This window comes from Lepisma saccharinum, chromosome 9 (assembly GCF_977018435.1).
Source record: "Lepisma saccharinum chromosome 9, izLepSacc3.1, whole genome shotgun sequence".
Taxonomy (NCBI): Eukaryota; Metazoa; Arthropoda; class Insecta; order Zygentoma; family Lepismatidae; genus Lepisma; species Lepisma saccharinum.
The window spans coordinates 41,588,348-41,616,200 of NC_139237.1; the positions used below are offsets into that span (position 1 = coordinate 41,588,348).

The 27,853-nt window shown below is 37.9% G+C and overlaps 1 protein-coding gene across 4 annotated transcripts in view; it reads right to left on the reverse strand.

Annotated features, from left to right (window-relative positions):
* Nucleotides 1-27,853, reverse strand: part of LOC145992025 (uncharacterized) — a 276,188-nt gene that overhangs the window by 20,039 nt on the left and 228,296 nt on the right. The window contains exon 4 of one of the 4 annotated variants that reach the window (XM_083128059.1): nt 5,604-6,116. The exons of 1 other annotated variant lie outside the window; for it this stretch is intronic. In XM_083128059.1, coding sequence (XP_082984185.1) covers nt 5,798-6,116 — 319 coding nt within the window. In that variant the 3' untranslated portion in view covers nt 5,604-5,797. Of the gene's footprint in view, nt 1-5,603; nt 6,117-15,701; nt 16,004-24,575; nt 25,152-27,853 lie in introns of those variants that run through there. 2 more of the 4 variants (XM_083128068.1, XM_083128063.1) reach the window with 2 other exon arrangements.

Genomic DNA, 27,853 nt, shown 5'->3' on the forward strand with positions numbered 1-27,853 from the left:
CTAGGGGTGCTGAGGGGATGCGGAATGAAATTTAGGGGTGCAATTTTGGAAACAAAGAAAACATGAAACCATGCATGTTTTAGCCATTATATCGAATACCAAACAACGTTTAGTAGGCTTTTATGAAAATATGCCAATAAAACTGAACACTAGGACACTTGATTTTTGCTTGCTTTGACCACAACAGCAACATGTTTTGTAATTTGAAATGAGCAAAGCTTGTTTCAGTTTTGTTTTAAGTCCACTTTTATGCACAGATAGATGAATTGGTACTGGACCTACAGTTTATAGTAGAATCCAAACCACTATGTGCCTCCACCAGGTTTTGAACCTGAAAACCCTTGATTGTAGGGTGACAACGTTACCACTATGTCATCAGAAAGATATGAACAAAGTTTGTTAAGGCATGCCAATGGCATATATTGTGTCTCACAAAAGAAGATAACTAACTAACTCTCTAGTCTTCTTAAATCCAAAGGTTCATGGCTGCAGCAACACAGGCCTTCCATCTTTCCCTATCTTGATCAAGATCTATATACTCTTTTCCATCCCTACCGATTTCCCTTAGGTCCATCTCAATGTTGTCCCTCCATCTTCGTCTTGGCCTTCCTACAGGTCTCTTACCATCAGGTTTCCCAACACGAATCCTGTAAACTCCTCTTTCCTCTCCCATTCGTGCCACATAACCTGCCCACCTAAGTCTTCTTGATTTAATTATTCTAATAATATCTGGACATGAATACAAATTATGTAGTTCTAAATTATGTAACCTTCTCCATTCACCTGTCTCCTCATCCCTTCTAGGTCCAAAGATTTTCCTAAGGATCTTATTTTCAAATACTCTCAATTTATGTTCCTCTTTCAATGTAAGGGACCAAGTTTCACATCCATATAATACTACAGGCAAAATTACTGTTTTGTATATTTTAACTTTTAGTTTCTTAGATATTAAACGAGAAGACAAAAGTTTATGAAGAGAGAAGTAACATGCATTTCCTGAATTAAGCCTACTTTTTATTTCCTCTTTAATATAATTTTCATTTGTTATTATTACTCCCAAGTATTTGAATTTGGAAACTGGTTCAAACGAGTTGTTATCAATAATTAGATTTTGATTATTACCTAACACTTGGTTTCGGCCTGTAAGCATATATTTAGTTTTCTCTTTGTTAACTTCCAAACCTATCTCTTTAGCAGTTTTGAAAAATATTTTAGTATTATTCTTAATTGTATTCACATCATCCCCCAGTAAGTCTACATCATCTGCATATGCTAACAACTGAGTCACACCATTTAATTTTAGTCCTTCTTTAGTTTCTTTTACCTTCCTAACAGCATATTCTAAGGCAAAATTAAAGAGCAATGGAGATAATGCATCTCCTGGTTTTAACCCATCATGAATTGTAAATTTGTCAGACATATTAATACCCACACGAATTTTTACTTTCTGTTTCACTCGTGCATATTTTGATCATACTAACAAGCTTCTTAGGTATTCCAAACTCTACTAATATATTATATAATTTATGTCTTTTGACCAAATCATATGCTTTTTTGAAATCAATGATTAGCTGATGGACATTTTGATTATATTCCCACTTTTTTTCAAGTGTCTGTCTGATGTGAAAAATTTGATCTGTAGTTGATCTGTTACGTTTAAATCCACATTGATAATCACCTATAATTTCATTAGCATATGGTGTTAGTCTTGTTAAAAGAATGTTAGACAATATTTTGTATGTTGTTGAGAGTAGAGAAATTCCATGGTAATTATTGCAGTTCATTTTATCACTTTTTTAAACAGAGGAACAATTATGGATTCTTTCCACTGTTGAGGGATTTCTTCTTTATTCCATATTAAACAAATTAATTTATGAATTTGACATAGTAATGAATTTCCACAATATTTAATTAACTCAGCTGGTATTAAATCAATGCCAGGTGCTTTGTTATTCTTTAGCCTTTTAATAGCATCTTTAACTTCAGTCAAGTTAGGTTCTGGAACTAAAGGTTCTGCTGTGTTTACTTCATTTACTTCTGATTTATATCCTACATGGACATTTAAAAGGTCATTAAAGTAGTTCTTCCATCTATTTAGAATATCGCTTGGGTCAGCTACAAAATCACCATCTTTATCTTTTATCAAGTTTACTTTAGGTTGCCACCCCTTTCTAAACTCATTTACACCTTTATATAAATCTCTGATATTTTTATTTTTGCTGTTTGTTTCAATTTCGTTAATTTTACTTTTCAAGTAATCTCTTTTTTTACTTCTAAACGTGCGGTTAACTTCTTGCTTTATTCTATTATAATTGTTTAGATTTGTATCATCAGAGTTATTTAACCACCTAAGTCTAGCCTGATTTCTTATTTCTATTAGATTATGACATTCATTATCAAACCATGGCTTACTTTTTCTTGGTTTATGGTATCCTATACTTTCTTTAGCTGCTGATTCTATTGCATTACGTATGTGCTCCCAATTCTTATTTATGTCTGTTTAATTTATATTTTCATCATCATTTAAATCCTGCAAAACATCAAATCTATTTGACAGTTTAATTTGTTAATCTTTCTTAATTCTTTCATCAGTAAACTTTCCTGCATCAAATTTTATAACTTTTAGATTTTGTTGCTTATGATTTATCACTGAGAGTCTTTCTCTTAATTTAGCAATTACTAAATAATGGTCACTGGCACAGTCAGCACCTCTATGTGTACGAACGTCAATTATACTAGTATGCCTTCTCTTATCAATGAGAATATGATCTATCTGATTATGAGTTTTACCATCTGGAGAAGACCAGGTATATTTATGGATATCTTTATGTTTAAAAGTGGTACTTTTCACAATTAAATTCATTGAGGTTGCAAAAGTAATCAATCTTATACCATTATCATTACTTAATTCATGAAGACTTTTTTTACCAATCGTGGGTTTAAATGTCTCTTTTTTGCCAATCTGTGAATTACAGTCACCTAACAGATTTTCATATCAGAAGAAACAATTCGCAACCCTCCATTGCTTGTACGGGATCTATGAGATGCCAGAGAGTATATCAGTAACGATAACTTCTGAAATGAGGTAGTTTGGGTATTCTGCAGCCCAATACATTTCTGGGATGAGCAGTTCAAGTTAGCAGTGAGAAGTTATTAGTGATATTGTCTGCACCGAGTCTCTGAGACACCACACGAGTACTCGTCTTACAAAATCGTACATACAATATCTGTTATAAATAAAACATGAGTTCATTTGTGCCCAAAACAAATAATGTGTTTTATCCAACTAAAAAATGTAAGTTTTTGTTGTGTATTGCTCGAGTTTTGTATTTTTATTAAATATGTAGGTTTTGTATTTTAGAACACTCAATGATATTTGTTGCACTTGTGCCCAAAACAAATAATGTGTTATATCCAACTAAAAATGTAAGTTTTTGTTGTGTATTGCTCGAGTTTTGTATTTTTTATTCAAGATGTAGGTTTTGTATTTTTTTAATAAATATATTGGTTTGAAAAACAATTGTGATAATGCTTTGGTTCATCTGAACCACAATAATCCTCAAAAAAATATGTTTTTAATGCAGGTCATCGCGTGAGTCTGTCAGATGCCACGCGCATCGGTGTTAGGAAAATTGGCACGATTTGATTTTGATTTGATTTAGTTTATTTTACTTCGCGTTTTGTGCCTCTTGGCTAATTTGCGAAGATGGGGATGAGTGATGAAATGATGAAATTGATGAATGGACATTCACAAACAACCAAGCCCGACCGGGATTCGAACCCGGGACCCTTGAAAATTGGCATGAGCAAGGGAGGGTTAACAACATTAATGATGAAAGAAAGACAAGAGCTGCTGACCATTGTAGAGACTGTCCCAAAGTGCATGAAAGTACTGTATATGCAGGTTCTCCTTCAGATGAGAATTCAAGGCTTGCCTACTGTATGCAATAACAGAGGTCTCATTTCAATACAAAACATTCCACGCTCAATATGACAACATGGTTTTAATAAGTGATGTAATAATATGACAATGCAAGAGTTAATAGTGTTTTCGGTTACTAACAGGTTTTGAAAAGGGGGTGCAGAAGAAAATTAAGGGGTGCAGCACTCTTTCACACCTCCCTACCCTGGTGCCACTCCTGGCTGGATTTTATCAAATCTCATCAAACAATGGTGTATCTATGAAATGCAAAAAGCAATGGCCACTATGTATACTTTGGACCATAGGCTTTGGCAATGAAAGATATGCATGTTAAACTGACCTGTTTAATGCATACAAGCCTTAAAGTAAGTGCGCAGTGGAATTTCCGCCTTAAAGGTCTACTTATTTGCTATGGGGCAGCTATGCTATCAGTAAGTACTGATACACCATTTTTCCAACTTAGGCGAGTTTATTCACATAATGTGCAAGCACAATTAGACTACAATAACGAAAGATTGTTCGATGATAAACTCGCTGAAACGAACCTTGTCGTATAACTTGGCCAGTTTGATGGGTATTAGTTTAAACAAATTAATAATAATGAACTAAATATGTTTAGTTAATGGCAAGTCACTTCTCCACGTAGTCTAGACGAGAAAGATGAACACAATATAATTTGAGTGCGTGAGTGCAAGTTCAACTTAAATCATTACGGAAAGCACTTATCCTTCTCCTCCATATCATGTTTCCTCAGACACCTGCACCAAGTGTCTAGCTAGACGAAGCCAACTTCCTCTCCCTGGGTCAGAATCCAAAATGCGCTGCCTGAAGGGCTGCGAGTTCGCACCGAGCCTTCCTTGTTACGTCATTGCGTAACCGATTCTATTGACCTCTCGTGGCAACATTAAGAATGATTCCATCAATCTGGCACAAATGAACAAAATGATGGCTCCGCGTGCACTACGGTCCATAAAGAGAGAGATAAAATAAGCTTCAGCCAGCGCAAATGAAATTCTTAATGAGTATGGTACAGAAGACCAGAAAAGACAGAATGAGAAATGAGATTTGGTATTGGATGTAGTGAAGTTTGAACATATGAAGAGAATGCAGCTAGAAAGAATACCTATGAGAGAAGATACTTCACAAGGAGTGGGGAAACAGACAGATATAAGACTGAAATGTTGGTGGGAAGAAAAGGTTTGCGGAGAGAGTAAGAAGCAGGAAAGATTGAAACATGATGAAAAGAGAAGAGTGGGAGAAGAAGATGCTATGATGGAGGGGCTCAACTTCTATGACATCCAAGAAAGATACTGGACATGATGAAGAATGACAGACTGTGTTTACATTGACACAGTTTCATCTTTGCACACTTACAAATTATCAATTTAAAATTCAATGGAGTCAGTCATGGGTTTGTGCATGTTCCTCTAATGCCTTATATTTTTATTTCCCTGTATTTATCAGGATTCCAGAAACAATACCTTATTATTGGAGTATAGAAAAGTTTTTGTTGCTTTTTTAGTTCAGTTTATGGCTAGTTAAATGCCAGTATGTAATTGCTGAGAATTCTTCAAAATGGAATCCAACCACCAAACACTACCAGAATTAATTTAATAAAAACGAATGGTTAATTTGAAAGGTTTTTATTTAGAGTAAATCACAGAAATACAAAATGCTTTATTTATGTTCTTACTTGTGGATATGCAAAAAATATGAAACACAATAAAGAAATTATGAAAACTACATTAAAAACTATAATGCAGCAGCAGTATAACTAATTTTGGTATGCTAAATGTCAATAAACGCAATAACATTACTCTTGGAAAACAAACAAAAAATTTAGGAGTTCTAATGTTTCTGAAACATGTTATGAAATTACTTTTTCACATCTGCAAGCAAAGTATCATGCTGTTTCAACTCGTCTTCAGATGACAAGGTTCTTTTACAAAAGCTGCAATAGAACTTGTCTGGTGCATGAACCATCAAAATGTGCCTCATGCAGCTGCCTTTCTGGCTGAAGCGCCTATTGCACACAGGGCATGAGAAGGGTTTTTCCTTGGTGTGAACTCGAACATGTAACTTGAGGCTAGATGCAGTGGGCCATTCTTTCAAACACCACGTACAAACAAATCGGCTTCCTCCTGAACTGGTTGAGAGATGTCCTGTATTTTCATCCTCTCCTACAGCACCACACCTGAAAGTAGAAATAAGTGGAATGTTATGTAGGTATATACATATATGTAGCCATATATATCATATGCCTTAGCTAACTATTGTAAAATTATCTCTTTATAATATATGCTAGGGTTGGAATTAATGCTGCATAAGTACTGATTAAACAACAACAACAACAACAAAAGCTTTCTTCAGGAGAGCTCCCCAATTGTCCTAATAATGCTATGTCAAACACAAAATTTACCAATGGCATTGAACTACATGAGATGGATAATGGATGGTGATGCTTGAACTAGGCAATGCAGCCCAGTTGACATTGCCACACAGTGCGTGGGAACCAGTGATTTTTGTCCCACACTCGTTTGCTTTTTGCATATGTGGCACCAGCGCAATTCTGCCAAACTGCCTACTATTTTCATGGCCGCGCGATCAGTGCAGAATCAGTAGTTCTGTTAGTGGAGCATGGTGTGCCACAAATTCCTACAGATATAACTTTTTTAATTCCGCACTGCAACAACTTTTTGAAGACTTAAGTATGCTATGCAGCTATGCATTGGGTGATTGCAATGAGCCCAAACACTGTGGGCTCTGTAGATCAGAGCTACTACTTTTTCTGTTCAAGTAGCTCTCCAATTGTTCCCACAATACTGGGTCAACACTTAAATTTTGGATTTCTTACCAAAGATCAAACTCAGAATCATCACTGCTCATACAAAAGGCAAGAGAATTAACTATTTGGCTACATGAGAGCTCTTCAGTACAGATGCACAGAAGGGTATTTGAAAATTCCCAGTGGGATGGAAATTACAGTAATTTCTCTTGAAATACTGTACCAAAAATTAGCAACTAGAAGGGAGGAATTCCCCCTCATAACCTCTCCAAATACAATGATCAGAATGTGGAGATAGTGTTCAATGTATAGGGTAGTGATGTGACGAAGCTGAACATTTGCTGATGCCGATGTACACTGATTACTCACTGATAATTTTTGGAACTGATACCGATATTTAACCGATTCCGATACATAAGATTATTCAACAAAAATGGAATGTTAGTTTCAGCATGACTAAAAAAAAAATGTTATGTACATTTCTATTGCATATTATATATACATACATACTCAGAGATTTAACCTTAGTACACAAGCAGTTCTTTGAAATGCAAAATGAATTCTTGTTCTTAATATTGTAAATTTAATGCTGGTAGTTTCAAATTCAGAAACACGAGTTTTTGAAGCACTTCTGAAAGTAACTTACTTCTTCTCTTATCACAAATCTATCCAGCAACACTGAACACATGTTCACCGAATACTGATGCAGTAGGTATGCTCAAGTATTTTCGCACCACTTGCTTCAGGTTTGGGTACTCATTTTTGAATTTCCAATACAACAGTGGGTTCTGGTCACGTGGAATAGTTGGTTCAGCAATGTACTGTTCTATTTCTGATTTAGATTATTGCAAACTCTCTGAATGAAAGTTCGCAATAATTTTATAACAAAAACTTCACAGTGATGAAGATCCATAACCTTATTTTGAATAAATCTTACAAAATTAAAATATAAAACATATTAAAGTCAAAACTCTAGTAATATCAGTACAGATTTAAATATTGGATTTTTGCCAATGCCGATAAGTCAATTTCTGCCAATATTTATACATCAGTAATTGGCTTCGGCACATCCCTAGTATGGGGTATTCGAAAAACATGCTGCAGGATTCATGATTTGAGGAACAGAGAGAGTCCCAAAGTTGTTTTTTTTTACCATCACAAACATTTGCAAAGATTCAATATATGAACTACTAATAATGCAGTATATTCAGTTGTAGCTTTATTATTTAGCATCGCTTATCTGCCACTTTTAACTAATTGTGACAAAGATGTTTCAGTGATGATTAGATGAAATTGATGAATGAACTCGCAGAGAACATCCATGCCTAAACCAGAATTTGAAGTCAGTGACTTCCATGGTAAGATTGAAAGTGAAACAATTAATTTGCTCGGCCACCGAGTTGGCACATGTCCAGGTGATAATGAACTTATTATACATGAGACAGCATGTTTACATCTAGCTGGCCTTCATAGCAGAATGGTTAGCATGTTGCACTGTGGTGCCAGGGGTCTTGGGTTCGAAAATCAATCAATCATGGTTCCATATATAATTCCACTTAGCAGGGCCTCCCCGATGGCAAGTGGTAGCGTCGTTGCCTTGTAATCAAGGGGTCTCGGGTTCGAACCCGGTGGAGGCACAAAGTGGTTCGGATCCCACTTTAAACTGTAGGTCCAGTCCCGATTAGCCTTACTGTGCATAAAGTGGACTTAAAACACCAAATCAATCAATCAATCAATTCCACTTAGTAGCGACACACTGTTCTTGGAAGTCATTCTTGTAACTCAGGCGGGTCTTTTGACAGGCATGGCGCATGCTCTCACAAAGCACATTCTCTTGGTCACATTAGCAACTCAGGTGAAGCTGTACATGTTCTTCTACCATAAATTGAAGACTGAAATTGGTAAACGCTGTACATGCCAAAATAATTCAAACACCGTTTTCCACATTAAACTGTGAAATGTGTCATGCTTTAAAATGTGGTAAAAGTGAAAAGTGGCTAGTAGGCCTCTAAGTAGTTCAAAGGGCGTGTAAAGAGGTCACTAGTGTGAATGTTCTTACGGGCTGATGTGCAGAACGATGCGATTTCTTAACACTTTCGCTTTTGGCATTTACAACGTTTACCACTTTTAGACCTGAATTGTTATTTATACTAAATATGTAAATTGTATCACTGTTTGTGACTTATCCTCTACTCTAGAAGGAAATATGATGGAAGGATTTAAAGACATTAAACACCAAAAAATAATGTAAATGCTAATCAATTGGAGAATCTTTATTCAGCATGAGTTCAATGGTCAAACATCATACACCAAAAGAAGAAAAACGCAGCACATTTTCATCCAAACTGTGCATGCCAACATGCTACAACAGAGGATTTGTTGTATAATATTTTTATTCCTCACCATGCTATTTTTTGTTTCCTATATTGCACAATATTCTGTAACCATCAAAATATATAGACAGAACAGATAAGTCTAAATGGGCAACATTACTATTGTTTGGGATAGATTAGTGTATGTATTATTATTTGTGTTATCAATGTGTGAAAATTTGTATATCTTAAGTATTCATTATACTTGTCGCCACTAGGTGGCAGGACAGTGCAGACTCTGCTTCGGAGACTGTGCAGGGCGTGGTACATATCGGGAAATACCCGCACTGTACGAGAGAACAGCGAGAGACATTGCTACACGGTGGTCGACTCCATTCCAATGTAGTCCAGTGTCAGTGTACATTAAATAGTGTATATAATCAGTCCAGTGTTTAAATAAGAAACGCAACATTTTATGGTCATCTCCGGGCAGGATTAGTTTACCAAGTGAACAATCTCTGTGAGATATGGCGTGTTACGCAGCAGAACAACGTCTTAGCTCGCCCGCCATGGAAAGAACGAGTGTTTTCGCGCGGTGTCGAAGTGACTTTGTGTGCAGTGTTCCAGTTACAGAAGTGTACTGACATTCGTACTTACGTCAATGTACGGTTGCATGTTATGTGCTCAATCGTAGTACTCTGTGTGTCACAGTACTTATTAAGTATTACGTCTAATTTTCAATCACAACTGTTACGCGTGTGGTTTGAACAGACTTTCCGTATCGTTATCGTGCGTACGTCGAATGCTTTGTTATAACACCGAGTTATACACGGTAGTATTCAGTGGACAATAAGTTATCTGTTACGATAACTCATCACGGGAGTATCATAAATGTGGACAGTTTCGAGCATCCACTACAGTATCCTGCTGTCGGCTGAAGTGACGTCATCGCCAACGCCAGGGAAGCTTCAGGTCAAGGTCAGTAGTTAGCTAGGCTCGCACCATATTTGTTTACTCTTTCCTCACGTACTATTTCGTACATATCTTGCCCTCTTTCCTTCGCGATGGATGAAGAAGAGAAAAGAGTGTTGATACGTAAGAGAGCTGGATTTAGGGGCCAGTTAACACGAACACAAGCATTTGTTAATTCCTTTGAAGATACGGGGGAAGTTCAAGAAGTAAGGGTCCGTTTGCAGAATTTAACACCTTTGTGGGAAAAATACGATGAAGTTCAAACACGTTTAGAAGTAGAAGATATAAACGAGAATCATGAACCTCACAGGGAGGATTTTGAAGAAGTTTACTACAAGGTACGGGGTAAAATGGAATCCATTATAGAGAAACATAAACAAGCACAAACTGCACCTACAGATGGATCGAATGTTGTAAACAATGCTTCATCATTAGGCACCAAGCACATCAAATTACCCACAGTATCTTTACCCACGTTTCACGGTAATTATCAGGATTGGTTAGCATATTCAGATGCATTTCAGGCTATGGTTCATACAAATGACAATATTCCTAAAATACAGAAATTCCACTACTTGCGTTCATCATTGGAATCTGAAGCAAGAACACTTATCGATACTTTGCCCATGACCGATTCAAATTACGATATTGCATGGCAATTGTTGAAAGATAGGTATGAAAATAAACGACTGATAGCAGCAAGTCATGTCAATAACATCTTGCATGTGAACGCAATTAACAAGGAAAATGCCACAGAATTACGTCAGTTCATCAATGATGCCACCAGTAACTTAAATGCTCTTCGAGCCCTTGAATTACAAACACCGTTAGAAGATGTTATTTTGATACATCATTTTTTGGCTCAACTAGATTCTCACACAAGAAGGGAATGGGAATTAAGCCATACCGATCAGTCGTTCCCTACACTAAAGGAACTGTTCACCTTTCTAGAACAAAAATGTCAAGCTTTGGAATCAATGAAGTCTGTTCACGTAAACAAAAATGTCAATGAAAACAAGGTTAGCCCTAAACAGAAACACACCCGTCAGTCAAATTCTTACCTGACAACTACAAATACACAATGCTATTTCTGTAAATTAGCACATTCCTTATATTCATGTAAGTCTTTTGCAGGCGCAAGTCTGAAGCAGAAACAAGAGTGTGTGCGCAACAACAAACTTTGTTATAATTGTCTTAGATCGAATCATAATTTAAGAAACTGTACTTCAGGTAATTGTAGGCGCTGTGGATTGAAACACAATTCACTGTTGCATCCAGACGAAGGCGGTAAACGAGGAGGTCCTCTAAGACAAGACCAAACAAGGAATGACTCACCAGACACGAGGAATGAAGCTGCAAGGACAACTTCAGTACAATCTTCATATTGCACATTTAAGAGTAAACCAAGATCACACGTTCTGCTATCAACAGCTTTAGTAGAAGTCATCGATTCTAGGGGACAGCCACATACATGTAGAGCTCTCCTGGACAGTGGGTCTCAGTCAAATTTCATCAAGGAAGATCTTGTTCAGAGACTACAGTTACGAAAGCAGAAAAATCATATTCCAATCAGAGGAATCAATAATGTTTCATCGGAAGCCAAGCACAGTGTAGACATTCAGCTGCGCTCAAGAGAGTCAGACTTCCAGACTTCACTTACTTGTCTGATACTCCCACGCATCACAGGGAACGTACCTTCTCAAGTTATTCATCATGAACATTGGAACCTACCAACCGACATAGAGTTAGCAGATCCAGATTTTTACAAACCAGAAGGGATAGATCTACTAATTGGATCGGAACTTTACTTGCACTTACTTCTTCCTGAAAGACAAACGAGAGATGAAAACTATCCAGTTCTTCAAAATACTGAATTAGGTTGGATTTTAGCTGGTCGGATGGAACAGCCTGTAGAACCTAGTACACCCACAGTAGCATGTTTTGTACGCATGGAAGACAATTTGGATTCTCAATTACGGCGTTTTTTCGAGTTGGAGGAAATGTACTCGAAACCAAAAACAGCTGAAGAAGTAGCTTGTGAAAACCACTTCAATCAACACACCACCAGAGATGAAACAGGGCGTTTCATTGTTCGTCTCCCATTTCGATCAGATCATACAGAGCTAGGACATTCATACAACCAGGCATTATTCAGATTACATCAGTTAGAGAAGAGGTTTCAACAACAACCAGAGTTGAAGGAGGAGTATAGCAGAATACTCGAGGAGTATGAAATGTTGGGACACATGAAGCCAGTACAACCAGATCCAAATGAAGCTGATGACGTGTCATACTATTTACCACATCATCCAGTATTCAAACCTAGCAGCAGCAGCACGAAGACCAGAATTGTTTTTGATGCATCAGCAAAAACAACAAATGGAGTCTCATTAAACGATATACTGATGGTCGGTCCAACTACACATGACGATCTTCAGTCTATAGCTCTTCGCTTCAGAACGCACAAGGTTGTATTTACGGCAGACGCCGAGAAGATGTTCAGACAAATCCTGATTCATCCAGATGACACTAAGTTTCAACGCATACTTTGGAGAAAATCTACAGATATGCCAGTACAAACGTTCGAGCTCACAAGAGTCACATTTGGTTTGGCATCATCACCGTTTTTGGCGACCAAAACATTGCAGCAGTTAGCTGAAGAGGAAGCAACCAAGTTTCCGAATGCATCCAAAGTTTTACAACGAGATGTTTACGTTGATGACCTCCTCACTGGAGCCAACAGTATTGAAGAAGCTAGACAATTGCAAGGAGAACTAAACGATTTACTGAATTCAGCAGGATTCTCTTTGAAGAAATGGTGTTCTAATCATCCAGAACTTCTTGAAGCAGTACCAGCTACTCATAGAGAAATGCAACTACCATTTCAGTTTGACAAGGGAGCGAGCGTTACGGCTTTAGGCCTCACGTGGGATCCAGTCACCGATAAATTGCAAGCAAATAACAAGGATATAGTGTCATATTATGAAGACAACATCACTAAACGACAAGTAGCTTCTATTGTCGCATCAATCTTTGATCCTTTGGGACTAGTGAGTCCAATAGTAATTTCTTACAAGATATTTCTACAACAATTATGGTTCCATAACATGGAATGGGACGATAAGTTACCAGATCAACTCAACATGGAGTGGAAACGTTTGTTTCAACAGTTACCAAACATTAATCAGATACAAGTTAACAGATTTGTGCTAGTTCAAGGAAAAGTGGTTGACATTCAACTCCACGGATTTTCAGATGCATCGCAAGTTGCATATGGCTGTTGTTTGTATCTTAGATCAACAAATGAACATGGTGAAACCACTGTACATTTACTTTGTTCACGTTCGCGTGTGGCACCTATAAGAAGAATCACTCTTCCTCGTCTTGAATTGTGCGCTGCCTTGTTGCTGGCGAAACTAACACACAAGGTGTTACAACTACTACAATTGGAAGTTAGTAGAATCAATCTAAGGACCGATTCGAAGATCGTACTGGCGTGGCTTGCATCACCTGCAAGACGATGGAAAACCTTTGTAGCGAATAGAGTTTCACAAATTCAAGAATATTCTAAGCCTCAGTACTGGAAACATGTAGTGTCAGCACAGAACCCCGCAGATTTAATCAGCAGAGGGACAAATGTAGACTCACTACACACCTCTCAAATGTGGTTTCATGGCCCTGATTGGCTATCACTTCCAGCAACAGCATGACCTTCGAGTCCAACATCGTCAAGGGATGATGACTTCGAACTCGACGAACTTGAAGAACAAAGAACAACTACAGTAAGTCTAGTCACAAATGCACCAAAAATAGAATTCATCAGCAAATTTTCGTCGTTATTGAAACTTCAAAGAGTGATTGCATATTGTTTGAGATTTCTACACAATGCGAGGAACAAACAAGAGAAACACACAGGATCATTGTCAGCAAGTGACTTAAGATCAGCATTGCATACTTGCATTAGAAGCGTGCAACACGAAGTTTATGGCAAGGAAATACGAGAATTGTCTTCTAACAGTCAGGTGTCAAAGGATAGTCAACTTTCAGACTTGCATCCTTTCCTCGATAACAAGCAAGTACTCAGAGTTGGAGGAAGACTTAGACACTCGCAGCTACCATATGATAGCAAACATCAAATCATATTGCCACCGAAGCATCATTTAACTGAATTGATCATTCTTTCAGAACACCACCGGTTATTACATGCAGGACCACAACTCCTGATATCTTCATTACGACAGGAGTACTGGATACCAAGAGCCAGACAAGTGGTCAGAGCTATTCTGCATAAGTGCCTCATTTGTTTCAAATTAAGAGCATCTATTTCCAACCAACTCATGGGACAATTACCACCATCCAGAATACAGTCCACTAGACCATTTCTAAACACTGGAGTTGATTACGCTGGACCAATTATCATCAAGCCGTCAATCACTAGAAGCAAATCAAGGCTGAAAGCATATGTAGCAGTATTTGTATGCTTTGCCACCAAGGCTATACACCTAGAATTGGTCGGAGATCTCAGCACCAAGTCATTCATTGCTGCTTTGCAAAGATTTACAGCACGCAGAGGAAAATGTTTGAACTTGTACAGTGACAACGGAAGAAATTTCGTCGGTGCCAATCGTGAATTACAAGACTTGAAGAATTTATTCCAATCATCAGACTTCAACAAGTCTTTAGAAGACCATGCAGCTCAGGAAGGATTCAAATTGCATTTTCTACCACCTAATAGCCCAAATATGGCTGGACTTTGTGAAGCAGGAGTGAAGTCCATGAAGCATCACCTGAGGAGAATCGTAGGGAACTCTGCTCTCACTTTCGAAGAACTTGAAACACTCTTAGTTCAAATCGAAGCCTGTCTTAACTCAAGGCCCCTCACAGTATTGTCACATGACCCTACAGATCCCAGTTTTATAACCCCTGGCCATTTCCTTATTGGTGCACCCCTAACTAGTTTTCCTGAGCCTAGTCTAACTAACATCAAAGAATCCAGTTTATCCAGATGGCAGAGATTGCAGCAGATGTACCAACAACTATGGGACCGTTGGTCAAAGGACTACTTGCATTCCCTGCAGCAGAGGGCCAAGTGGAACACCCAAAAGAAGAATTTGGAACCAGGAACAGTGGTTTTAGTGAAGGAAGATCACCTACCTCCACTTACATGGAAACTTGCTATAGTTGAACAAGTGCATCCTGGTGCGGATGGACTAGTGCGTGTTGCAACTGTTCGCACTTCGTCTTCAACTTATAAACGTCCAGTTAACAAACTAGTGCCTCTTCCAGTAGATCATTAGTTGTACTTTTGTTGATCGACTCGATCAAGAGGGGGGACTATGTTTGGGATAGATTAGTGTATGTATTATTATTTGTGTTATCAATGTGTGAAAATTTGTATATCTTAAGTATTCATTATACTTGTCGCCACTAGGTGGCAGGACAGTGCAGACTCTGCTTCGGAGACTGTGCAGGGCGTGGTACATATCGGGAAATACCCGCACTGTACGAGAGAACAGCGAGAGACATTGCTACACGGTGGTCGACTCCATTCCAATGTAGTCCAGTGTCAGTGTACATTAAATAGTGTATATAATCAGTCCAGTGTTTAAATAAGAAACGCAACAACTATCAAATGCAAAAATTATCTCTTTGGCTTTTGAGTTACAAGATACAGTACATTAATTACAGTTTTTTCCCCAAAATTGTGAATGTGAAATTTGTGACTTTTCAACCCAGTTTCAAATGTTAATCACATTTAGCAAACTTTACAATAAAATCTATCTTGATTCATGAATTATCATAAAATGACGCCGCAAACTATACTTGTGGCTGAATAATCGATTACATGCAGGGCATGCAAATGGCTTCTCCTTCGTATGAACTCTTAAGTGTTCCTTCAACTTGCTGGATTCATAACATTTCTTCGAGCACCAAGAACAAACATACTGACATCTAAACTTTTTGGTTGCTATGAAATCCATTAAGTTTTCATCTGGTCCAACATCCTTGGAACTGAAATGAAACAATACAAAACTATTGTTATCATATGGCTATTTTTTTAAAGATTTAAGTCCACTTTATGGACATACAGGCCAATTGTTACTGGAGATTCAATTTAAAGCAGAATACAAACCACTATGTGCTTTCACCGAGAAAAGAACCCAGAAACCAGTCATTTCAAGGTTAATGCATTACCACTACACCATTGGAGATACACGTGGTTATATTTTTAATGTAAATCTTTGCTGTCAATACGTATCATTAAAAAGTGAATGTTTATAAGCCATATACATAGTTTCGAACAATATAAAATTGTTTCATTATGTACCTACAGAAACATTACATCAGGTTGTCTAACGAAAAGAGATGAGGTCAATTATTAGTTAGTTATTGCAGCATGACAGAAACTGAGAAGTTTGGAACACAGCAGCACATTGCAACATGCAACAAGAGAGCTATCCAGCATCTACACCATGCAACCTAATGCTTAATGGGAAATAATGTTCGGTGGACAGTCACCATTAATATACCCTGAAATAAAACGTAGAAAAAGGTAAAGTTTACCCCTGTTGAGAGCACCAAGCCATGAAGGCACAAGAGGGGATGTGGAGGTATGATCCCACATATTCACAATCCCAGCCATTCGCAGAGGTGATTTGATCAGCATCACATTTCAGTTGCCTTTACCTCTCCTCCAGGTACTCATTTATTAGAGGCTGGATGACCACCAGAACCACTTTATACAGGAATAATGTTGGAAAAATTGCAAACCTTTACATCACCCACCCCATAATTGAACCTGGGTGTCCCACATGGCAGATAAATGTGCTACCATCGAGACCTCCACACCTCTGAATACCATTTCAATGATGCATATCTGGGCTCACAGAGCATTTATTTATGTAGCTTTTTTGTTTGCTGGAGGCAGACAGGCAATCAGGGAAGAGGTTACCTGCCCCTAATGTGCATGGTAACAAAAATGGTGATCACAGCACAACAGTGCACACAGTATGTTGTATGGTATACAAAATTTTAGAGTATTACATACATGCTACTGCCGCCACACAGCTGAAGTCAGTAAACCTCCACACATTCGAAACTTACATCCTTTCTGCTTGTATTACAACAAGCTGCTCGGAGATATGTACATTAACCTTTTGTGTATAAAGATTTACTTTTCTGACATCTCAAACGGATCACCCGGTATATTGGGCAATAGTAGCAGTAGCCCATTGACAGTGGAAGCTCAGTTGTCTTGAGTCTCTTGAATTAAAGGCCCATTTGGCCTGGGACCATCTCTCATTTACTCCTCACAAGACATGATTTGGTTGATTTGTTGTTTTAAGTCCACTTTATGCACATTAAGGCTAATTGGGACTGGACCTACAGTTTAAAGTGGGATCCGAACCACTTGGGCCTCCACCGGGTATCAAACCCGGGACCCCTTGCCTCCCAAGACATCAAAGAAATACCTTATATAACTTTATATTTTCCACTACTTTCATTTAAATCTTCACCTTATATCATGATTTAAAAAAGAAAATAAAGCAACACGATAAAATTTTTTAGAAAGTGAATGTTTATAAGTCATTACATAGCTAGTGGTAACACCCAAGTCTGCATCGCATTCATGTTTGTGGGAGTACGATCTTCTCCCTTCTGGACATGCTACATTACGAGGGTCACTATTTATATTTTGAGCCTAGCAACACTGATTGAAGTTAGGTGCGATTTGACGTTTGCACGGAATCGTCTGGCATTATTGACCATAACGTACTTCAAATATTTTGTCAATAGCTTCATTTGTGTTGTTTATGTTGCCTTGGAGATTGCGCGACAACAATAAAATGGAATTAACTCGTGAACATTTTCGTGCGATGATTTTTTATGATTTTCGACGTGGATTATCAAGACAAGAGTGCATCGATCAACTTACTTCCACATTTGGCGATGAAGCCCCATCCTTTGCCACTGTGAAACGCTGGTATAACGAATTTAATCGTGGCCGCCATTCGCTCACCGATGAGATTCGCGAAGGTCATCCAAAATCAGTTGTTGTTCAAGAAAACATTGATGCTGTGCAAAACCTAATACTGCAAGATCGTCATGTGACATACTGTGAGATTGAGGCAACCATAGGCATTAGTTCCACCAGCATATATAAAATATTACATGATCATTTAGCTGTGAGAAAGGTATGTTCTCGTTGGATCCCACACAATTTGACAAAAACTCAAAAAGACGCTCGCGTCAATTGGTGCAAACAAATGCTCAATAAATACAATCGTGGTGCTTCAAAAGACGTATATAAGATTGTAACAGGTGACGAATCATGGATATATGCATATGAGCCGGAACGTAAACAGCAGTCGACTGTATGGGTGTTTCAAGATGAACCCAATCCAACAAAAGTTGTTCGTACTCGAAGCACATCGAAACAAATGGTCACCTGTTTTTTCGGGAAAACTGGTCATGTGGCAACTGTGCCTTTAGAGGAACGTAGAACGGTCAACTCTGAATGGTACACAACAATTTGTTTGCCAGAGGTCTTCGGTCAAATACGGAAAACAAACAAACGCCGTCGGATCATTCTTCATCAAGACAATGCCAGCTGTCACACATCTCCTCTAACAACCGACTTTATGAACAGTCAAAAAATCGAATTGATGTGTCATTCGCCATACAGTCCTGATTTGGCACCCAATGACTTCTTCTTGTTCCCGAATGTCAAGAATAAATTGCGTGGACAACGATTTTCGTCGGCGGAAGATGCAGTTGATGCATTCAAAAACCATATTATGGAGGTGTCTCAAGAAGATTGGAAAAACTGCTTTGACAAATGGTTCGAACGAATGCAAAAGTGTATTGACCATAAAGGAGAATACTTCGAAAAACAATAAAGCAGTTTTCAATGCCAAATTCCTGTTTTTTCATTGTTAGGCTCAAAATATAAATAGTGACCCTCGTATAATTATTGGCTTGGGGCTACTAATAATGTTACATTTCTATACTGCAACAAGTCAATCACAATCAATCTATTGCTCACAGAGCAATTTTCAGTCCATTGTGGATTTCAACATCCACAAAGATCTCCATAGCAAGTTATTGCACAACTTGGTATTATTAGAGTTCAGTATACTTGCAATTGTATACTGTTTTCATTTATTCTGCAAGTTTTATTGTTCACCAAAAAATTGTTGTTGTTTTTCAAACTTTTCTGAAAATAAGTAAGTTTTGAAGCTTTTCTGGCGGCGAATGATGAAAAGATTCTCTCGGCTATTGACCAGGTGAGTTATGGAAAAGATTCCAAGCTTTTGAGAGCTAACGCCACTCTCACTAACACTCAGGACTGCACTTCTACCCTGAATATGAGAGTGACGTTGGCTCTCGAAAGCTTGGAATCTTTTCCACAAGTCACCTGGTTGATAGCCCAAGAGAATCTTTTCATTTTCTGAAAATATTTATCAACATCCAAGAAATTAATGTATTAATTACTACATACCTTTTTTCACTCAAATCAAAATTTGACTTTAAAAGGACAGTACACACTATCACTGAAGGTTTTTATTGCTGTCTTGAACATGGAGAATGGAAATAGTATTCCAGAACTGTATTGTCCTCAATACTAATCCCTAGAAGAATCATTGGGAGACATGAAAAGGTACACATTCAGTGAGGAAATACATTGGAAGATCAGTTTAATGCCAGAGCAATAAAATGTACAATGCCAGAGAGCCTGGACAAGACATGCAAACCTCTGCCTTTTCAATCACTGATTTAAATTTAAACTACTCAAGTATTGCAAAAAATTGTGAGTAAAATTGGAGCAGGGTGTTCAATAAAAATTATGAGTGCCAGGGTTCATGGCAATTTCATGGCAATCCTGTGTTCTTCACTTGCGCTGAGATGTTTGGGCTAAGGCTAATCTGTCACATTTTGATATACCTCATTAAAAGCTTTTACCTAACACAGACTCCTCACAAAACTCTAGAAGTCCTTGCAATGATACCTGGCACATATTTTTATCCAAGTCTGCTGTGCCAATTTAGATACATCTTGATTAGACTGACAAGCAGTGACAGGTCACCCTCTACTCATTACTTCGCAGAGGGTGCATCCATTTGCCACGGGGTATACTAGGTATCAAACTAAGAGTGATCAGAATGCTACATTTTAAAAGTAGCTTCGCTACAGCTACAGCTTCCAAAAAGTAGCTCGCAACGCTACTCCTGTTTGTTACTTTTGAATAAAATAAAATTAACAACCACATGGATATTCCAAAGAAGTCCCTAGTATGATAGTTGTACTTACTGGAAAATAGATTCTGTTATTGAGACTAAAATTGATAAAGGCTGTAAGTGCCAAAATAATTCAAAAACAGTTTTCCACGTTAAACTGTGAAATGTGCCATTCTTTATAATGTGGTAAACGTAAAATGTGGCTGGTAGCCCTCTAAGTAGTTCAAAGGACGTGTAAAGAGGTCACGAGTGTGCATGTTCTTACAGGCTGATGTGCGGAATGATGCGATTTCCCAACACTTTCGCTTTTGGCACTTACAACGTTTACCACTTTTAGTCCTCTATTTAATATCATGATTCGCATCATTCGGTAATTTTGATAGCAGTGTTACTTCAGTTACTTATTTTCAATATAGTGTTCGAGAATAACGTACTTATGTAAGCGGAAGATCAATTCAAATCTGATATACGAGTATGCAATTAGGATGACACAAAACTAATGATTACAACTATACACAAATTTGGTAGAATTATTAACATTTATATATCAACATATTTTCCTTGAGAATAATATTGAGTCAAGTCACATAGTGGTTCGAAACCAGTCTCGATTTGCTTATCTGTGCATAAAGTGGACTCCAAATAAAAACTAGGAAAGATGCCTGGAGGATGGGATCCTCCTGCTCCTCCATTCCCCACGCTGCACTTTCATCATTCTTTCTCATTCTCACAATTAGCCAAAGGTGACAGGAAGCGACTCTAGATCAGATTGATTGACTTTTTGTTTTAAGTCCATTTTATGCACAGTAAGGCTAATTGGGACTAGACCTACAGTTTAAAGTGGGATCTGAACCACTATGTGCCTCCACCGGGTATCGAACCCGTGACCCCTTGACTGTAGATAAGATAATTACTAAATAAAAGATTGATCTTCATTCTCATGATTAGCAAAAGTAACAGAAAAGCTAAAGGGAAATATATTGAGAAAACTGATGTGTAAATCTGAGAGTTCTGTTAACATACTGAGCCATTAATTGCTGGCACTATTGCTGTCATTCTAGTGGAAAATGGATCGCTCCTTTTTGCACTGCAAATTGTGTTTTACACAGTAATTAATGACATTTTGCTGCCTCTTATACTAGGGATATCCACAATATATGTTCCAGGGTGGCGCAAACGAGGTTTTTTTTTCAGGGGTGCCACAAATGAGGCATTTTCCCAAAATCTCAAAAAAAGTAGTTGTTAGCTGGAATATATTCATATATGTCAGTTAGTTATCTGGATATTAGAATTATTAAGATACTAATGAAATAAATTACGCGGATACCTACACTGTGATATCGGGACATTTATAATCTACATTATCCATATTTCCATGTAATAGACTTTGTCTTTATGAACCTCCTGCAAAAGTAAGCGTTATTGTAGATTTTTTTAATGCTGTTGCCACATTCAAAATTTACCTCAAAATGCTGAGAAGAAATGTAGTTGTAGCAAAAGTTTCGCTACAACTACAGGAATTTTGGAGCTTTGCTACTGCTACAACTACAATTTTCAAAATGTAGCACCGCCACAGCTACAGCTACAAATTTTGTAGCTAGTTACAAGTAGCATGCTACTTTCGACCACTGCAAACTAACATGTGGTGTAAGTGGAATGAACATTATGTGTCTACTCATGTGTTGCCACTATTAAAATTCCAGCTGTAATATACATGGACCTTCATTCCAATAATTATTCAGTTACTTATATTTGTATATCTACAAATATATGCAGAACAGGAGCATGCACCAAGAGTGGGCCAGAGGGACCATTGCTCACTAAAAATCAGTTTGGCCCATTACTGACCCAAACTGTCAAAATACAATGGGTTAGCACAGCATGCTTTGATGCCAGGGGGCCCAGATTCGAAACCTGGCTTGGGCATGAGTGTTATTTGTGATTGTTCCTTCATCAATTTCATCATATCATCACTCATCCTCATCTTTGCAATTAGCCAAAAGTGGCAGAAAAGCAAATTAAAATAAACCAAATCAATCAATCAATCTATCAAAATTTAATAGGCAAATTTCATGATACAATTAAATGGAAGTGCATAGATAATGATGAACAGGATGGGTGCCTCCATTGTTTGGATCCACAATATGAATATAAAAATAAATTTTTATTTGAAGATGTGGTTCACACATCTTTAAGAGTTATCTAGTGGTCCATCCATACCAGAAAGTCTGATATCACCACCTCAACAGAATCTGCTTTTCAGTTCTTTATATCTACAATTATACAGGGTGTTCCATGACCTTGAATTAAACTGGCAGGCTGGAAGAAAACTGACCCAAGTACCAATATGTGATAAGGAATCCTGGTCTTGAAACGCGTCATTAAAAAGTTATAAGCCAAAACTAGCTGGGGTTGCCTATGACAGCTGAAAAATGCAGATTTAATACAGGCATCACTACAGTATATCACTCTATGACGAGAACATTACAGCATGTGTTCAAAACGTTGGCTCCCAGTATCAAAATAAACTCTTAAACATGAAATATAGAGATTATTCGCTGACAACACTTTCTGAAGTCTGAATTATCCTGTGAGTTATGCAAAATAATGATGCAGGCATGACAGTGTCGCAAGAAGCTCTGCCACATCCACTCCAACATCCCTGGAGTCGTTCTGATGATAACAAGGCAGCAAGGATTCCTGCCAGCAGATTGTCCTCACTCTCTACCAGTGTAGAGTGCTACAATACACTGTAGTAATGTCCATATTAAATCAACCAGCTGCATCTTTCAGTTATCTTATTCCACTCTCATAGGCAGCCACAACTAGTTTTGACTTGTAACTTTTTAATGGCACATTTCCAGACTTGGGTCAGTCTCCATCCACCCTGCCACTTTGATCAAGGTCACAAAAACACCCTGTATATTACTAGTTTGTATAGGAGCACAGACGTCAATAAGAAATATGTGATCAATTGTTGACATCACTGATGGCTAAATCAGTAAAGATAATATCTGATGTATCAAGCTGTTATTTAATTGGTATTCCATTCCACCACAACAGCTGGGTCCTGTAGAAGAATTGCTAGTGCACTCATCTCTCCTCAGCAGTTCAGGGCTCGATCACCAAATGGATTCCAGTATCATGAGGACATTGGGGAGCTACTTGAGAAGATGTGGAAGCTCCATTAAAAAAAACAGCAATGGTGATGGAACGACACATTGTGTAAATGAGAAGATATCAGCATAAATATCCTGATACTTTAACATGATGTTTGTCCATTGTGTCAGAGACGGAATTGAAGGTTTGGTAGAGTTGGATGCTTAAGTATTAAAGCAAATTTCCATCACCATGTTTGTTTTCTCAGTTTTACGTAATGAGAGTTTGAGAACAGAAAAAAAAAACACAAGAAAATAAAAGTTGCTGACAACCTCTGCACCAGCATACATAAAATTGCATTCCTTAAAAACATGTAGGATGCAATGTAAACAGTCATGAGTAATTTGTTGAGCAATGCTTGTGCATCACACTGTATAAGTAGCATTGTTAAAATAAGAAGAGAAAAAAAATAGGATTCCTACATTGCAGATAATTTTAACTCACTCTCACAGACCATGTCAACTGTATTGTTAATTGTAGTCTATCTCCTGTTGTGGTGAAGTGGTTAGCACAGCATGCTACGATGCCAGGGGTCCCAGGTTCGAATCCCAGCCTGGACATGGGTGTTCTTTGTGAGTTTCACTTCAACAATCTTCAAAAAAATGACAGAAAAGCAAAGTAAAATAATTCAAATCAATTAATCAATCAACACCAGTTACTAGGAACAGGTAAAACAGCAGAAGCGAAAAATCAGGTGAAACCAATGGTGGCTCGGTAGCTCAGTAGCTAAAGCAATGGCACGATATGCCAGAGAACCAGAAACAGGGAATATGTGAATGCAGTTGGCCACCACATTGAACAACTCTTATAACACAGGTTAGTACTCGTTATGCAATGTAAATATAATTGTCTGCATGCTAAAGACATGTGTGTAAAAATAAGCAGGACGTTATGGATCAAAAATGACAGCATCTGCGCCATGCCTTACCATTCTGCAGTTACCTGCTATCTTAGCACCGACCCAAACTGAACACACTGTATGTTGAGTATGATACTTGAAAGTGGGCATGCTGTAAGTGTTGCATGTGGTGACATTTTACATATGGAGCTAGTATTACAAGATACCTTAACCCCCTGCTTTATGCATGATATCAGGTACGCATAAAAATAAAAACAACAATATTTATAAATTTATATATTTAATAAAACACTTACCACTGAATATTACCAACAATTTTGTAGTTACAGATCAGAGCCACGATGAGTCAAATTTTTAAACTAATGAACATGGTTTCTTCAAACATATCCATTGTTGTACTTGAAGCATGTCCGATTAAAATACAGAATAATATTAATAATAAAACATAAACATTCAGGATGAAATTGATGCAATTGATCCGCAATTGCAATGAATGACAAATAAATTTTGGAGCTGTTCTGGTAGCAAAAAAACATGTATATGTGATGTACTGACAGTTATTATGCTTCAATAAAAAAATTCCCACGAACTTCAGATAGTTCACTTTTTCATGTCTGAAGCATGGAATATATTATGATGAGTGAGTTCAGATTCAGATTGCAGTGTTCTTTTGCAAAATTTACAATACAACCTATTTGAAGCATGAAGCTGCAGATGACGTCGCCAGTTGCCTTTCTGACTGAAAGGCCTGTTGCATACAGGACAGACGTAAGGTTTCTCTTTTGTGTGGATACGAGTGTGCACCTTAAGTGCATATAAATCAACACAATTCTTCGAACACCAGGAACAAACATACTTCTTTCCAGATGGTTTGCCAGCTGCGTTAGCCTGACCACTGACAGACCTGAAAATAGAATAATGTGTTTTATTAATCCACACACATGAAACTGTAAGCAGACCTTAAATTTAGTTGGTGAGGAAATACAATATTTATTAATATTTAAAAAAAAATACATGAGAAACATGTGTGCAAGCATACTCTAAATTAGTGAAGCAGTGTAGAAACATCACTATTAGATTGGTGGGAATATTCCAATTGATTGCCACTCTGTCAATTTAAGGAGCCACGCATGTTAGGGCTGGTAGTTTCATGTATTTATGTTGTTTTGGTGAAAATATGGTCTTATAAAATCATCCAATAATTTGTGTGCACCCTGTATATGAAATAGGTACTAAAAGAGCTACCTTCTGCACATTGTTACAAATTGTGAAGGCATATGGGGGATTTGGGGGTATGGCCCCACACATTCAAAATGTTGACCATTTGTGGTGGGGACGTAATCAGCACCATACTCTGCCTCGATACAGGCATGACAGTGTAGCAATAAACTCTGACGCATCTGCTATAATATCCCGGGAGTCGTTCGGACCAGATCACAGGGTGCAAGGATTCTTTCCAAGAGTTCCTCTACATTACTCACAGGTGTCTCGTAGACAACACTTTTTACATGACTCCACAAAAAAAATTCAAGTGGGGTTAGATCAGGTGAACGGGCAGGCCAAGCAACAGGGTCCACCTCTCCCTATCCACCGCTGACGGAAGGTCTGCGTCAGAATATCACCAGCACCAGCTATGAAGTGGGCTGGGGCCCCATCATGCTGAAACTACATGCATTGATGAATGAGAAGTGGGACATGTTCCAATAACTCGGGGAGGATGTCTTTCAGAAATGCAGTGTACACTGGTTCAGTTAATCATGGTGGTAATAGTTAAAGAGCTATTAAATGTTCGCCGACAATGCCCGCCCACATATTTACAGCAAATCTGTCTTGATGGCCCTTCATGGGGATTTTCATCTGCCCATACATGATTATTGTGACTATTCAGCATCCTGTTTCTTGTGAAACATGCCTCATCAGTCAAAAGCACACAGGCATGGAACTGGAGGTCGACCACACAGCACTGCAGTAACCCATTCATTAAACATGCCGCAGGGTGCAAAATCAGCTGGACCCAATGAATGGACACACTGTGGATGGCAAGAACTTTCCAAACAGTACTATGGGCCACACCAATTTCACGTGCCATAGCCCATGTACTAATGGATGGTTGTCCTTCCACCTGATCCAAAACTGCTTCTTCAAAGTCAGGTGTCCTTGCAGTTCTTCGTCCTCTTTGCTCATGGAATTGAGGTTGCACTTGCCAGTAATCTTTGGTAACATCTGGGAAACATGGTGTGCACTGGATGTCTGTGCCATCGATATGTGGTCTGATACAACCTTTCTGCTTCCCTACAGTTCCCATTTGCACGTCCATACACAAACAGCATATCATCCAGTTCCTCTACAGTATACTCCATTGCACTGATTGCAGCTGTGACACTCATGCTTCTAGATTACACACTTCGAGTTTGATGTTATGTCTTCTCCAGGGCATGAGAGGTTGATTCTATCTCCTTTCATTTATGGTTCCCCTCCACGTTGTGCGTGGTTGCCTGCCCTTCGAAGGTCTTGGCTTGTAACGTTTGACTGGGGCATTTTTCTATCTCACTTTGTTGCGTTTGTTCCCTTCCAACATCTCTGCAAGTCTGTAACATGGTCACAGAAACACCCTGTATGTAATGATAATATATACTTCACTTTTAGCAGTGAAGTACAAAAAGAAAACAAAGAAAGAAGGTTTATTCTTGTGCTCTTTGCAGAAAAGAGGCTGTCAGTGAGTCAGCTTTGGTAAAGTGCACATTAAAAGGACATTAAAAATGAAGAGTCAGAGGTGTCACTCATATAATGTAGCATTTAAACATGTGCTGAATAATTTGGAAACTGTGACACTGGTTGACCTCTTCCCTACATCACATATTTCTAATGATGATGAAAACACCAGCAGTTACATTGAAAAAGACACTGATTAAAAATGCATGTGGTGTTATTGTTCAAATGGTAAATGTAAATGGTAATGTTAATGGTAATTGTAACAATACACTGATAAGTTAATTTACCATTGAACAATAGAACAATAACAGCACATGCATGATGTAAAGTTAGAAGAGCAGAAAAGAATCTCAGAACACAGGATGTTAAAATACTGAAAGAAAATGTATAAATCTTAACCGAAAAATGGAGGCATGACAAGGACTCTAACCCATGTTTCTGACATACTGTGCCATTTCTCTATCAACGAATTGTAAAAAACAAATTTATTTCCTTCCTCTAGAAAATTAATTGTCTTCAATCACTATTAGTTATGCTAATGACCAGGGCTCAAAAAATCCCGGTTGCCAGGTCGCCATGGCGACTAAAAATTTCAGCCTGCTGTAATATGTACAAAATTTTGATGATTCTAAGTTCAAATTGCAGTACAGCATAAGTTAGCAAATGATTTTTTTTTTAAATCAACGTTGTGAACATTCCAGTGTGTCAGTAATAATTTTTTACTCTTTGTCCCCCAACACCCCATTTCCTGTTTTCTCGAATGATTTAGCGATGCTTTGAATACCGTGATGCTTAGCTTCCTATACAGAGTGTTTCAAAAGTTGCATAACCCAATCTTTGAAAATGTATATCATGAAAACCGTAAGAGATATTTACACCAGGTTTTCTGCATTA